At 36.4% G+C, this 12,319-nt stretch overlaps 1 protein-coding gene across 3 annotated transcripts in view; it reads right to left on the bottom strand.

The window, feature by feature from the left end:
- Nucleotides 1-11,991, bottom strand: part of LOC108628686 (uncharacterized) — a 16,402-nt gene extending 4,411 nt beyond the window's left edge. The window contains exons 1-6 of one of the 3 annotated variants that reach the window (XM_026816649.1): nucleotides 8,379-8,490; nucleotides 8,018-8,056; nucleotides 7,682-7,818; nucleotides 7,487-7,611; nucleotides 6,648-6,787; nucleotides 6,466-6,498 (exon numbers count right to left, since the gene is read on the bottom strand). In XM_026816649.1, the coding sequence (XP_026672450.1) occupies nucleotides 6,466-6,498; nucleotides 6,648-6,787; nucleotides 7,487-7,611; nucleotides 7,682-7,818; nucleotides 8,018-8,056; nucleotides 8,379-8,478 (574 nt within the window). In that variant the 5' untranslated portion in view covers nucleotides 8,479-8,490. Of the gene's footprint in view, nucleotides 1-3,023; nucleotides 3,236-6,465; nucleotides 6,499-6,647; nucleotides 6,788-7,486; nucleotides 7,612-7,681; nucleotides 7,819-8,017; nucleotides 8,057-8,378; nucleotides 8,491-11,816 lie in introns of those variants that run through there. The other 2 variants (XM_026816648.1, XM_018030777.2) reach the window with 2 other exon arrangements.
- Nucleotides 11,992-12,319: the final 328 nt, after the last annotated feature.

Raw genomic sequence — 12,319 nt, 5'->3', positions numbered from 1 at the left:
CTTAAGATTTTTCATCGATCTGCGCCGAATTTTGTAAACTTTACTATTCCTTTATCTAATGCGTCAGGAAAAAAATCGTTTTCTGGTTTAAAGCGTGTAAAAAATTATTTAAGGAGTACTATGGGAGACGAAAGATTAAATAATATGGGTATTTTATATACAGGGTGTCCCAAAACTAGAGTAAGGTATTGAAATAGGAGGCTCCTGATATCTTTAAAACATTTTCCATAGCGAAGAAGTTGTGCAAGGCGTGGTTGAGGAGTTATTGACAAAAAAAAACCCGATCATCCGGATTCGGATGCCTAGGTCTTTGACGCGTGAACGAGCGCTCCGCTTAATACGAAGCGTTTTAAGAAAATGACGAATAATAATCTGCATGAATAACAATGCAAGGAAATTAATAGTAATTAATGCATTTAATCGTCATTCAAATGGAATGAATGGAGAAAGGTCGGGCGTCCGGATCCGAGCCAATGCTCCCGACCCGGAGCTCGCGCCAACCGAGCGCTCTGATTGATCGGGCTTTTTTGTTAATAATTCCTTAACCACGCCTCGGACAACTTTTTCGCTAAAGAAAATGTTGTTTTAAATTATATCAGGAACCTCCCATTTCGATATCTAGCTTTGAACACCCTGTATAGAGAAAGAAATTTTAAGCCGAATTGACACTGTCAAAATAATTAATCAATTTGCAATAAATAAAGCAAGACGGAAATTCATATAAAAAAATATGTAAAATGTATGTTTTTTAATAAATATAATGTTTTATGCTTTTCCTTTTTATTTGTAACATAATGAGACTTTCCTCCTTTTTTTGTTTGGAGGAGGGGGAGAGGGGCCGAAATTTTTACCGCTTAGGGTCCCCACTGGTCTTAACCCGCTGCGGGTACCGCAGTATCTCGTAAATGAGTTGAGGGGTAATACTGAAAACTAATACCGAGAGTCAGGTATAGTAGTAAGGAACCACGTAATAGATACTGGATAGACAAGATGGTGAAAAAAGGTAGTATATGTGAAAGAGAATGGGGATTGCGACGATTTAGTGAGAGGGCAGTACTCTATTATGGAAATATTAGAGGGAATTGGGGAGGAATATGTGTTAAATTGAATAACAATGATAGATAAGATATTAAAAGGAAAAGAAGGATCATGAAAATAATATGAATTATATATATATTTAGATTTCAAACAAACAGAAAAATTAAAAAGTGATTGTATACCTACTGATAAGAAAGATAAAGCATGTATTTGCTTATTTTGTTTCGTCTTATGTTTAGCTTATTTTGTCCACATTTAATTGAAATAAGGTAAGTCTTAGAGAAACGTAAAGTCTATAGGTAATGAGGTATGAAATGAATCGTTAGTATGTGAAGGTGTGGAGAAATGAAAAATTAAGTATTTTCAAGGTGCAACCAAAGTCTTATTCTTTAGCCAATAAAGGTACAATTATAATGAATACTACTACAAGACTTTTTCTGCATTATAAATAAAAGATATGAATTTTGGTTATTATACCGGGTAATATTTTTTCATCTCTGTTTTCGTGAAAATCGGCTCTAAAGTTTGTTCAACCTGTAAACGATTTAGTACAAGTTGCTTGTCGTGTATTCCATTGCTCTAGTAGTCTCTGTCCGGGACAGTGTTTACAAACATTGACAACGACGGAAAAACATTTACACATTTCGGTTAACAATAAGAGTCATAGTTTATTAGACTCCGTAATAGTTCGCTTCTTCTCATTTACCTTCGTCTGATTAAGTCATCGTTAAGCTATGGTAACATATTCCAATCGGAAGTATGTTGATATACTTATTGCTTGCTTTAGGAGCTTGCAATGGTGTATTGCAGTGCTGCAAATATAAATCGTTTACAAGTTTTCTTTTTTTAACGTAGAATCATTCCCTGCTCGGTTGTATTACGATTTCCGGCCCACCCTGTATTATGCTATAAAACGAAGAAATAAATATTTTCAAAGAAAATTATACTCTCGTATATCTATACCGGCTAGCTAAAGCTGAACGTTGTCACATTTATCGAACTTCTCATAGTCGGCGAGAAAAATGATAAAATCAAATGGTATAACATTTAGAATAGTATTACTCCGTAAATAAATGGTTAATAATCTAAAAAGAATCGATGGGTTTTATTATAGTCTAGACTAGTTGCGTCACATTTTTGAAATATTTATTATTACTCGATCAATTGCATAGCCGAAGAATAGTATATTATGCAAGAAGGGAGTAAAGTCGCCCATTATTCCCGCGGGTGGGTTTCCCCACAGGAAATAATTGACTTTACTCTCGTGTTGCATATAGTATTTTATTTATGACTGAACTGTAAAGCCACTTTATTTAAAACTAGGTTAGTAACTGAATTCTAAACATTTTCTAAAATTTTCTGAGTTTTTTTAACCCTTTCGTGTCGGCATTCCAGTTCGCCAAAGTGCCGTCACCGAACGGAATTTCCGTGGATGACCGTGTGGATGCCGGATATATCCGGCGCTCGTACGCACAGATCGTCGCGCGGATGCCGGATATATCCGGCGCTCGAAACGAAAGGGTTAATTTAAAAGGATTTTTTTCCCCGTTTACGATGATCAAAGTATATGAGGAAGAGGGGAACTACTTTACATATGCGAGACTAAACTTTTACTCCCGCATTTACGGGAATAAAGACTTCTCGCCCCGCTTATGGTGTATAAGGCAAAAATAAGCGATTTTAGTCCCGCTTTTCACGGAGAAAAGTGGCTTTTTCAGTTCAGCCGTGAATAAAGATATTTTTCTCGTGCTGATGCCATTACTCCAATGTTAAACTCTGATGAAATTTGTGAATTTTGACTGAAATATGAAGAGATGGTCAATCGATGTACGATTTTTATATTTTCATACAAAATTTCAAACAATTTTTAATACTTCTCATGCAGGCAACAACTACCTAAATTTGGAATATCTGATATTTATTTTTTTGATACAGAAAAAGAAAGAATTAAAGAAAAGTGTCATCGGGTTCGGTAGATCTCGAACCTTATCTGGTTGTTTGCGATCGTATCTGATTACGGACGCTTTGTTCTCCCATCCGCCGAGAATGATTTCGTACATTGGGCTCGATTCGCCTTTTTTGCTGGACAGGGCGACGTGCGCGTTGCTCTTAGCTCTCACATCGATAACCACCGCGCCGCTTCTCACGTTGGAAAAATTGTACACTAATTCGTTCCGCGTCGACAAGCGACCGCGTCCTTATAAGAATCAAAGTTTACAGTTTAGCTTGCCCACAATTTAAAAAAACTATCGAGCCTGTCAACAAGGTTTTGCCTTATAAGCCTGAACAGTGAATATTTGTCGTCACGTTCTAGCAAGACGCAAGCGTGACTGCGCGTGATCTATGATTCGTGCGCATCGCGTGCAATGGTAGGGTAGCTCTCATTTATTCTTGGAAATTTTTTGACATTGTCACAATTAATAAGAAAATAATCTGGGAGAAGTTTGAATTCAATTGGACAACAGGAATGCGTGCCCTCAAACCTTTAAATATTAAAATAATGAATAAATACTCATAAAATCAGTAATTTTCGATTATCTTATAAACCGTCAATTATATTAAAAAAACCTGTCGGATTATGAGAAATACAAAGTTGGGCACTTAAAATAGACCACCTGAATAACTTGGTTCCTCTGTTGGTGACAGGAAAAAATACATACGGCCAAAATTATTTGGTATCGAGGGGCTGATCATCTGGTGTTACTAGTTTTCTGATAAGTGGAGGCGCCTAGGAGATATGAAGGTCATTCCTGTTTTTTTAAATGGAACGGTATGTTTTTACTTACATTCTGATAGGATATTTCAAGACGAAAACAACGACCTATTGGAAAGGTCATTCGTGGTTTGAATTAAGCCAATTGTGATGGAAAATAGTTTACTTTGAGGGAATGGTCAAACACCGTTGATTTATTTATTTAACAGTAATGCACCACTAATACAAGTGTTCAAAATGTATAATATGTGTTCACGCTGTACAATTCATCTGTACATACTATAGTCGTTTATCAGAACCTCTGACGAGCGAAGTGTATTTTAAGATCCCGAAATGCGTTATTAAATATTGGAGAAAGTAAATATGGTTTTTGTTTATGGCGGATGTCGCCAAACTGTAAGAGACTGTAACAAACAGTAGCACTTATGGATTTTTTCCTGTGGGGAAAATTAAAACACCAGGTGTACAATGAAATACTATCAACCAAACCAAAGAATGTATAAGAAGAGCTTATGCCGCGATAAACCGAACTGTAATTCAACATGCCATATTATCCGTCAAATGACGCTTCAGAGCATGCAACAGTATTCAAGGTCACCATTTTGAACACTTGTATTAGTGGTGCATTACTGTTAAATAAATAAATCAACGGTGTTTGACCATTCCCTCAAAGTAAACTATTTTCCATCACAATTGGCTTAATTCAAACCACGAATGACCGTTCCAATAGGTCGTTGTTTTCAGAAAACAACGACCTATTGGAAAGGTCATTCGTGGTTTGAATTAAGCCAATTGTGATGGAAAATAGTTTACTTTGAGGGAATGGTCAAACACCGTTGATTTATTTATTTAACAGTAATGCACCACTAATACAAGTGTTCAAAATGTATAATATGTGTTCACGCTGTACAATTCATCTGTACATACTATAGTCGTTTATCAGAACCTCTGACGAGCGAAGTGTATTTTAAGATCCCGAAATGCGTTATTAAATATTGGAGAAAGTAAATATGGTTTTTGTTTATGGCGGATGTCGCCAAACTGTAAGAGACTGTAACAAACAGTAGCACTTATGGATTTTTTCCTGTGGGGAAAATTAAAACACCAGGTGTACAATGAAATACTATCAACCAAACCAAAGAATGTATAAGAAGAGCTTATGCCGCGATAAACCGAACTGTAATTCAACATGCCATATTATCCGTCAAATGACGCTTCAGAGCATGCAACAGTATTCAAGGTCACCATTTTGAACACTTGTATTAGTGGTGCATTACTGTTAAATAAATAAATCAACGGTGTTTGACCATTCCCTCAAAGTAAACTATTTTCCATCACAATTGGCTTAATTCAAACCACGAATGACCGTTCCAATAGGTCGTTGTTTTCATCTTGAAATATTCTATCAGGATGTAAGTAAAAAACATACCGTTCCATTTAAAAAAACAGGAATGACCTTCATATCTCCTAGGCGCCTCCACTTATCAGAAAACTAGTAATACCAGATGATCAACCCCTCGATACCAAATAATTTTGGCCGTATGTATTTTTTCCTGTTACCAATAGGAGCGAAGTTATTCAGGTGGTCTGTTTTAAGTGCCCCACCTTGTAGATCTAGACAAGGCGTAAAGTTACTGTTGTGTTATCTTATTTCGCCTGTTGGACGAATTTCGAAAAAAAAAGAAAAACAGCGAGGAAAAAATCCTTTTTCCATTTTAAAAAAAATTGCGTTTGTTTCATTCATTTGTGAAAGACTACAAAAGATGTATGTCATTCGTTTTCGATTCGTGTTTCGACTATATTTTGAAAATACAAAAGTTATTAAAAAAAGATCGATTATCTCCGTAAATTATTTTATTATTAATTTATTTACACGTTACGTGTAACGGAAAATAGAAGATCGAATGGAAAAATGAATTAGTTTAATCCCTCTGTATGCTATATTATTTATTACTCACAGTTTATTTATTACTTCTAACTATTTCCTAGAACTTGCACTTTCAGTCCAAGTGGCGGGATTCAACTCATGGATTATAACAAATTATTTACTACAAACGAGAAACATAAAAATTACAGATTGCAACCGACTACCGGTGAAATGTTGGCTGCAAGTTAATATCCGTGAATAAAGAAAAGTTCAAGATAAAAAATGTAATAAACACATTATTTTCCATTCAATTTCCTATTTCCCATTATACGTAACTTGTAAATAAATTAATAGTTCAGTGGGATCGAAAATGAATGAAATACATCTTTTATAGTCTTTACGGATCACAAATGAACAAGAGGAACTTACATATTTTAAATTAGAGAAGAATTTGTTTTTCGCTCTTTTTTCATTTTTTTTTTCAAAATTTGTTTATCGGACAAAAAAGATGACAGAACATAAAATATGTTCCTTGACATCTAAATCTACATTTCACGATCTGACATGTTTTTATCTTCTAAATTTATTCATTATTCTAATGTTCAAAGGGGATATATTTTCCTGTCATCCGATTGAACTCAAATTTTGAACATATTACTATTTTATTAATTGACAATTTTGGGAGGTGCCGCAAAAAAAATAACAGTCTATCGTTCAATCAAATAAATAGCTGCTAGTGACTGGCTAAGAATAAACGAGTTAGGATCAAACATCTCAAGCAAACAAGCTACAGTCTAAAAGGGTACGAATGCAAATATTATTTCTCGGCTTCGTATACTTTACGTACAACGACCGTGATCATGACCAGCTACGCATATAGCTGCACGGACGACGCATTAGTTGTTCCCATCCGAAATCATATGATTAACAAATTAACATATTATAATTGGGCTCTTAATAATATTGCTACTTTTTGTATCTAGATAAAATTGCGTTTGCATAGCAAAGAGGAAGTGGAAACAACTTTACCTTCGATCATCCATTCTCCGGACGCGCCCCAACCGGTGCACACTCCGAAGTAACCAACACCGAACGGTTCCGGATCGGCATACGTGAGAAATGAGCTTGGGTCTCCTTCTTTGCCTACTGATATAGCTCCATCGTGCCATCTGAGACAATTAACATAGTAACAGACGATTTATACATACATATATGAACAAATTGGGGAATGAAATGAGAGCAGGAAGGTACTGGGAAAACGAAAAGAAAAAAAAGTGGAAGATGTGGGTGGGGTACAGAAAATTGGATTCATGTGCTGGGAGAGTGTGTAACGCAGATAGAAGACAGAGAAACGAGAGGAGTAGATGAGAGAGTGACTGATATATTGGATGGAAAAGGTGAGGGGATAGAGTGGATGAAGGACTGAATAAGAATTGGGAATGGAAAAAAACAGCAGCAGTAGAAAGACATAAATGAGAAGATAGATCAAGAGATAGAGTAGAATACAGAGCATAACACCGGAAAGGAGGTTCAAAATGTATGAGAGAGTAAGGGGAGTGAGAGAGAGAGAGACAGAGAGATATTAGGAAACGAATAAAGATGAGAGGCAGAGAGAAGGAGAGATGTGTACAAGGTAACATGTATAATGTTTGACATAAGGAGGAAGACGGGAATAAAAGAAGGCAAGAAAGAGAGAGAGAGAGAGAGAGAGAGAGAGAGAGAGATCGACGGAAGTATTAGAAGTAAAAGTAAATACGTAGGGACGACTGTAAAGGATTGAATTAAGACAGATTAAGATACTGTAAGATAAATATAAGAATACAGAATCATCAAAAAAGAGATAGTTTCTGTTTAGCAATTAAGCTGACCTAATCCAGAATCCACGAAATTCATCAGCGCTCAGAATGCCAGGTGTATCTACCTCAGCGACATCAGGCTTCGTTCTATTTTTACGTATTACAGACTTGCTGTTGCTCCAACCACCGATAAACACCTGCGATTTTTATCAGATTATTATATTTCTTCGACGTAATATATTGTGGCTCTCTTTTCTTGATTCTTACTTCGTACATAGTTTCTCCTTCGTGAGGGCCTGTCGTAAGTGCTATGTGAGCATCGTGAGGGGCTTTGATCCGAAATTGCAGCTGGCCACTCGCACAGGGATAGAACTGATATTCTAATTTATCTTCGGTGGAGAGTGCTGAAACCAGAGAAAGGGATTCCTTTCAACGGAGAAAACAACGACGCCTAGACGTCTGGGCGCCAGGATAAAAGTAGGTCGATGTAGGACTTGCATCGATCAATACAACGTGCACACGATAAATAATCTAAATCGCGTCACAATCCTGAATCTTTTCAAACGATCCCGACACAATTTTTCTTCGCTTTTTTTCATTTACCTGGAAGTTCTAGTAAAGACAACAACTCGAATCCGAAGTCTGCGAAAATAATTATTAGTATGAATGTTTGTATGAAATGATTCCGCAATGACACGGAAGGCATGCACATTTTAAGTTTATCGATGTCCATCACCGTTGATATTAATCAATCACAGTTTCATTGATTCCTACTTAAATTCAAGCATTCGAAACTTGTCAAGATTAAATTAGAGAGAAACTCGTTAACCATAAATTACGAACACTTAATGAAGATGATCGCGTTCAGTCATATTCGAGATATCTATCTTCTTTTATTTTATTTTGATTTTATGCTATCGTATTATGATCCACGTACGAAATGACTGCCATTGCGTCTACCTACTGTCGATCGAAATATTTTCTGTACGTAGATTTTGTTGAACGAACGTAACGCTTATAAATAGTAGCTGTGTCATGAAGGCCAGGCTCGTTGCTGACATCATTGGGTCATCGTCAATGAACGAGAAATCGTCAGTAATTCCAGGCTCATCAATTCTTATGAGCCACGCATCGCAGGCCATTCACATTCCATTTTTGCACAGCAATTTATATCCCCCATAAATCAAATTATACAATGCTCACGCAATTGATCGTACACCTCTTAAAACAGAACTTATTTAATATTGGAGCAAACAACACAATTTTCTGCGTAATGCTAGGAAACTTCACTATAGTGGATGACGAATTAACGTATCGCTATTGACACAGTTAACTTAGCGACAGACACCCTAAATCTATCTAACAAGAAACATTCTTATTCATCTTCCTCTATTTCTGGTTACTCATATTATCAATATTTCTGTTCCTACCGTGTTTTGACTATTGGGCAACGATTAGTCATACCAACTACTTATAAGCATAACCAAATTGTACAAAATCAATAGATTTCTAGAGTACGTGCTGGCGTGAACAGTTATACCATCTACTAAGGGCCTACAGTTTTAACTTTAAAGTTGTTGTCAAATTCAATTACTATGTCATGTGCAAAACCTTGTTCAACACTTTTATTGGTCGGAATCGGGAAGAAAAATATAAATGTCGCGTTTCTTAACTTTTTAATTAGGGCTTCTAATAAGCGTTTGTAGATTTAAGTAAGTTATATGCATGTACGAATTTTCATCACATTCGGAGAAAGCACAAAGAAGTAGGACACATAAAAACAAAATTCCTCAGTTGTAAATCACAATCGTGAAAAACTGCGATGTATAATATTTTTATTTGTTCATAGCTGATAGCAACACTAACAGATTTCAATTAAACTTTGGACATGTATAACTTACTATATAGAGGCTGTATATATATGTATATAATCTATAGTTTTCGAATACTTTTCTGAGTCACTCATTGTACGTATTTATAATAAATGTATCATGACTACTACCTATATTGTTGGATCATTTTCAAATTTTACAGACAATCTTGAGTCTTGCCCCTTACTATAGATGCCAAATTGTTTTAAACAAATTAGTTTAATATGCATTATTTCGTTTATTAATGTTTGCAAATGTAAGCTCCGAATACTTTCGTGAGCCACTGTATGTATGTATGTATGTAAGTAACGGCTCACTGGATTCCGGACCTGGGATGGGATAATTTTTCCCTCGGCCGGAAAGTGGGGACGACGCGACCATGATGGGGACTGGTACCTGACGGGGGTATGCTAGGCATAGTCAGCGAAGGCGCATGAAGAGAATAGTAGTGGGGATCGAAATACGGGCGAAATACGGGCGAAATACGGGCGAAAAAGAGGGGAAGCGAGCCGTGCGGGAAAAATTATCCCATCCCTGATTCCGGATTCGTCTCGCACACATACATAAGAACTGTTACATGTTCTCTCTCTCTCTCTCTCTCTCTCCATAATGCCTTTCATGCGTCACTGTTAGCTGGAGCGTTGGAGCTACCTGAGTATCTTCTATGTGTGCATACGAAGTGGGTCCGGAATCCCTTGAGTTACCAGTACATCTATAAACGGGGTGTTCCAAATTTTTATTAGAGGCTTTAATAAAAGAGTTAAAAATACGATGTTCATTTTTTCCTTTACAAATCCGATTAATAACAATTTTGAACAAATTTTTTTACCCATTATACAGTAAATTAAGTCTCTTAGCATCCCACGGAAAATTATGTTGTTTGCTTCAATACTAACAAAGTTATTCTGTTTTAAAAGGTGTTTGATCAGTTGCGTGAGTCACTGTAATTAACATGTTTGAATAAATTATCGAAGAATCTCACATCGATCGAGAATGGCAGGAAGGTTTCTTGAGCTGATGTTATTGATATTTCTCGCAAACATGCATACGTACGATTGGAACTGTTTGACGTGGCAAACTTTCATCAGAGATTAGGTCGAACAGTCACGGTAGTGCATGAATTACACATTAGACAATAGGGTATCAATGAGTCATGCGGTAATTTAAGCCGTGCAAGACGAATTGATTAAACTGGACAGTGTGCCGAAGGGGACGGTGCTACGTTCGCAATTAACATAACAATACGAAAATTAGAGGCATCGAGTCAATTTTCATTGCGCAATAATGACTGTCAGACAGTTTCGCCGTACATAATGTATTCCACAGCTTCTAACAATCCTCTCGAATATTCTCGGATCAACTTAAGTCCGTCCGTTGTATTAATTATAATCCTGTTTTTATTTCACGCTGTTCAAATAGCGCGTTGCGTCATGTTATTCGAATAGACTAAAAAATACGCAATCAGTGCTCGTTAATTAATCGGAAGGCTGCATCGTTTAGTTTCCTAGTCGCGTATTGCTGTCGTTGACCTCGCCTGGCAACTCTCTTTTGCCAGCAAAGTGGATCACGATGTCCAGCAAGAAAAATGTACGGACAAGCAAAATACGCAGTAAACTCCGATAACAAGCCGTCCGGTTTAAACAGAAAAAATATTACATTATGATTTTGTATGCATAAACATTTTGTTTGGTTAACACAAGAATCCTATGTAAGAAAATCTCGCGAAGGTTGCGAAACAATCTGGAAGTCGTCATTACGCAAGGAATCTTGCTGTGACGCAGTGGCCCGGAATTCGGGATGATGAAAACAGACAGAGATAACATAGAACATTTTTTCAGAAACGAAACAATTCACAGTTATCATAGCGTGAATATGTTAGTCCGAATTTACAATGTTTGGGGCAATTTTCTTTCTAGCAAGGTCGACAGAATGTTTCTGTAAACTCGTTTGGTACTTCTACTCATTTTCTTGTTAGGAGAAAGCCGGCCGGCCGGCTTGTCAAACTGGCACCTTCACACTGATACAGATTATATTTAGCTGTTTAAAAAAGACACCGTACATCATCCAAGTGATCATAAAAGGCTGTCGAGTAAACACGTTTTTAAACATTTTTCAAGCCATGAACATTCTTGCCGGGCCATCCATTCGTTATTTTACTTTATCTATAGATGTAAATTCCTATTAACTAACTGAAAGTATGAACGGATCATAATACGTAATAAACGATATGAAGTAATAGGAAGATTACAATTCCAATTACGTTCAGCCTTGGATTGGATAAGTATTCGATATTCAAATCGACAAATAAATATAGACGTGATTCTTTAAAAGTCACGCGAAATACTTTCACTTTTCGAGTTCTATCTTATTCACTAGAACCTTATTTATGGTGTCTGTCTGATTGCATAAAGTCTGTCGTCGAATTACTATGAAATTCGATACGGAAAAATGCCATACGTGATTTGTCTCGCAAAATCCATAAAGATCAAAGGTGAATAAGTAACAATGATTGGTATTAAAAATATACTCACAAATAGCCATGATCCTCCTCTAGTAGTAAATCACAAGAAAGGAGAATAGACGTAAGATGCACGAAACAAGCAGCACACTCCCTACGACAGCAGAATTCGTACTGCGCGTACTGACACTGACTCTGGCGGCTTTGACTCTCACTCTAGTCTGACTCTGCGCTCTGCGCTTTGCGATGCGATCAAGTTCGTTTTGACGCTTTACAACGATTCCTTCACGCATGCGTATTCTCCTTTAACGCTAGTATGCAATTTGCGAACGATAATTAAAACTGAGGACGAAAACCGAATGAGTCATGAATTATTGATGTGCATACATTTATCTTTAAACAAGAAATGTCGAAATTCTTTTTATGACTTTTAGACTATATCTATATTTCTAGAAACCATAGCAGATCTAGAAAAACTTGATATTTCGTTTTATCAAGCGATAAATTGGTTAAAATACCATTGATCTACTGTTTTCATTAATAACTTTTTTAATAATGATTGGCGAAAAAAGTAAA

The sequence above is a fragment of the Ceratina calcarata genome, unplaced genomic scaffold (assembly GCF_001652005.2).
Source record: "Ceratina calcarata isolate Rehan_Ccalc_2016 unplaced genomic scaffold, ASM165200v1 scaffold537.2, whole genome shotgun sequence".
Lineage (NCBI taxonomy): Eukaryota > Metazoa > Arthropoda > Insecta > Hymenoptera > Apidae > Ceratina > Ceratina calcarata.
The sequence above is the reverse complement of the archived record's forward strand: the minus strand, read 5'-3'. Positions and strand labels throughout refer to the sequence as shown.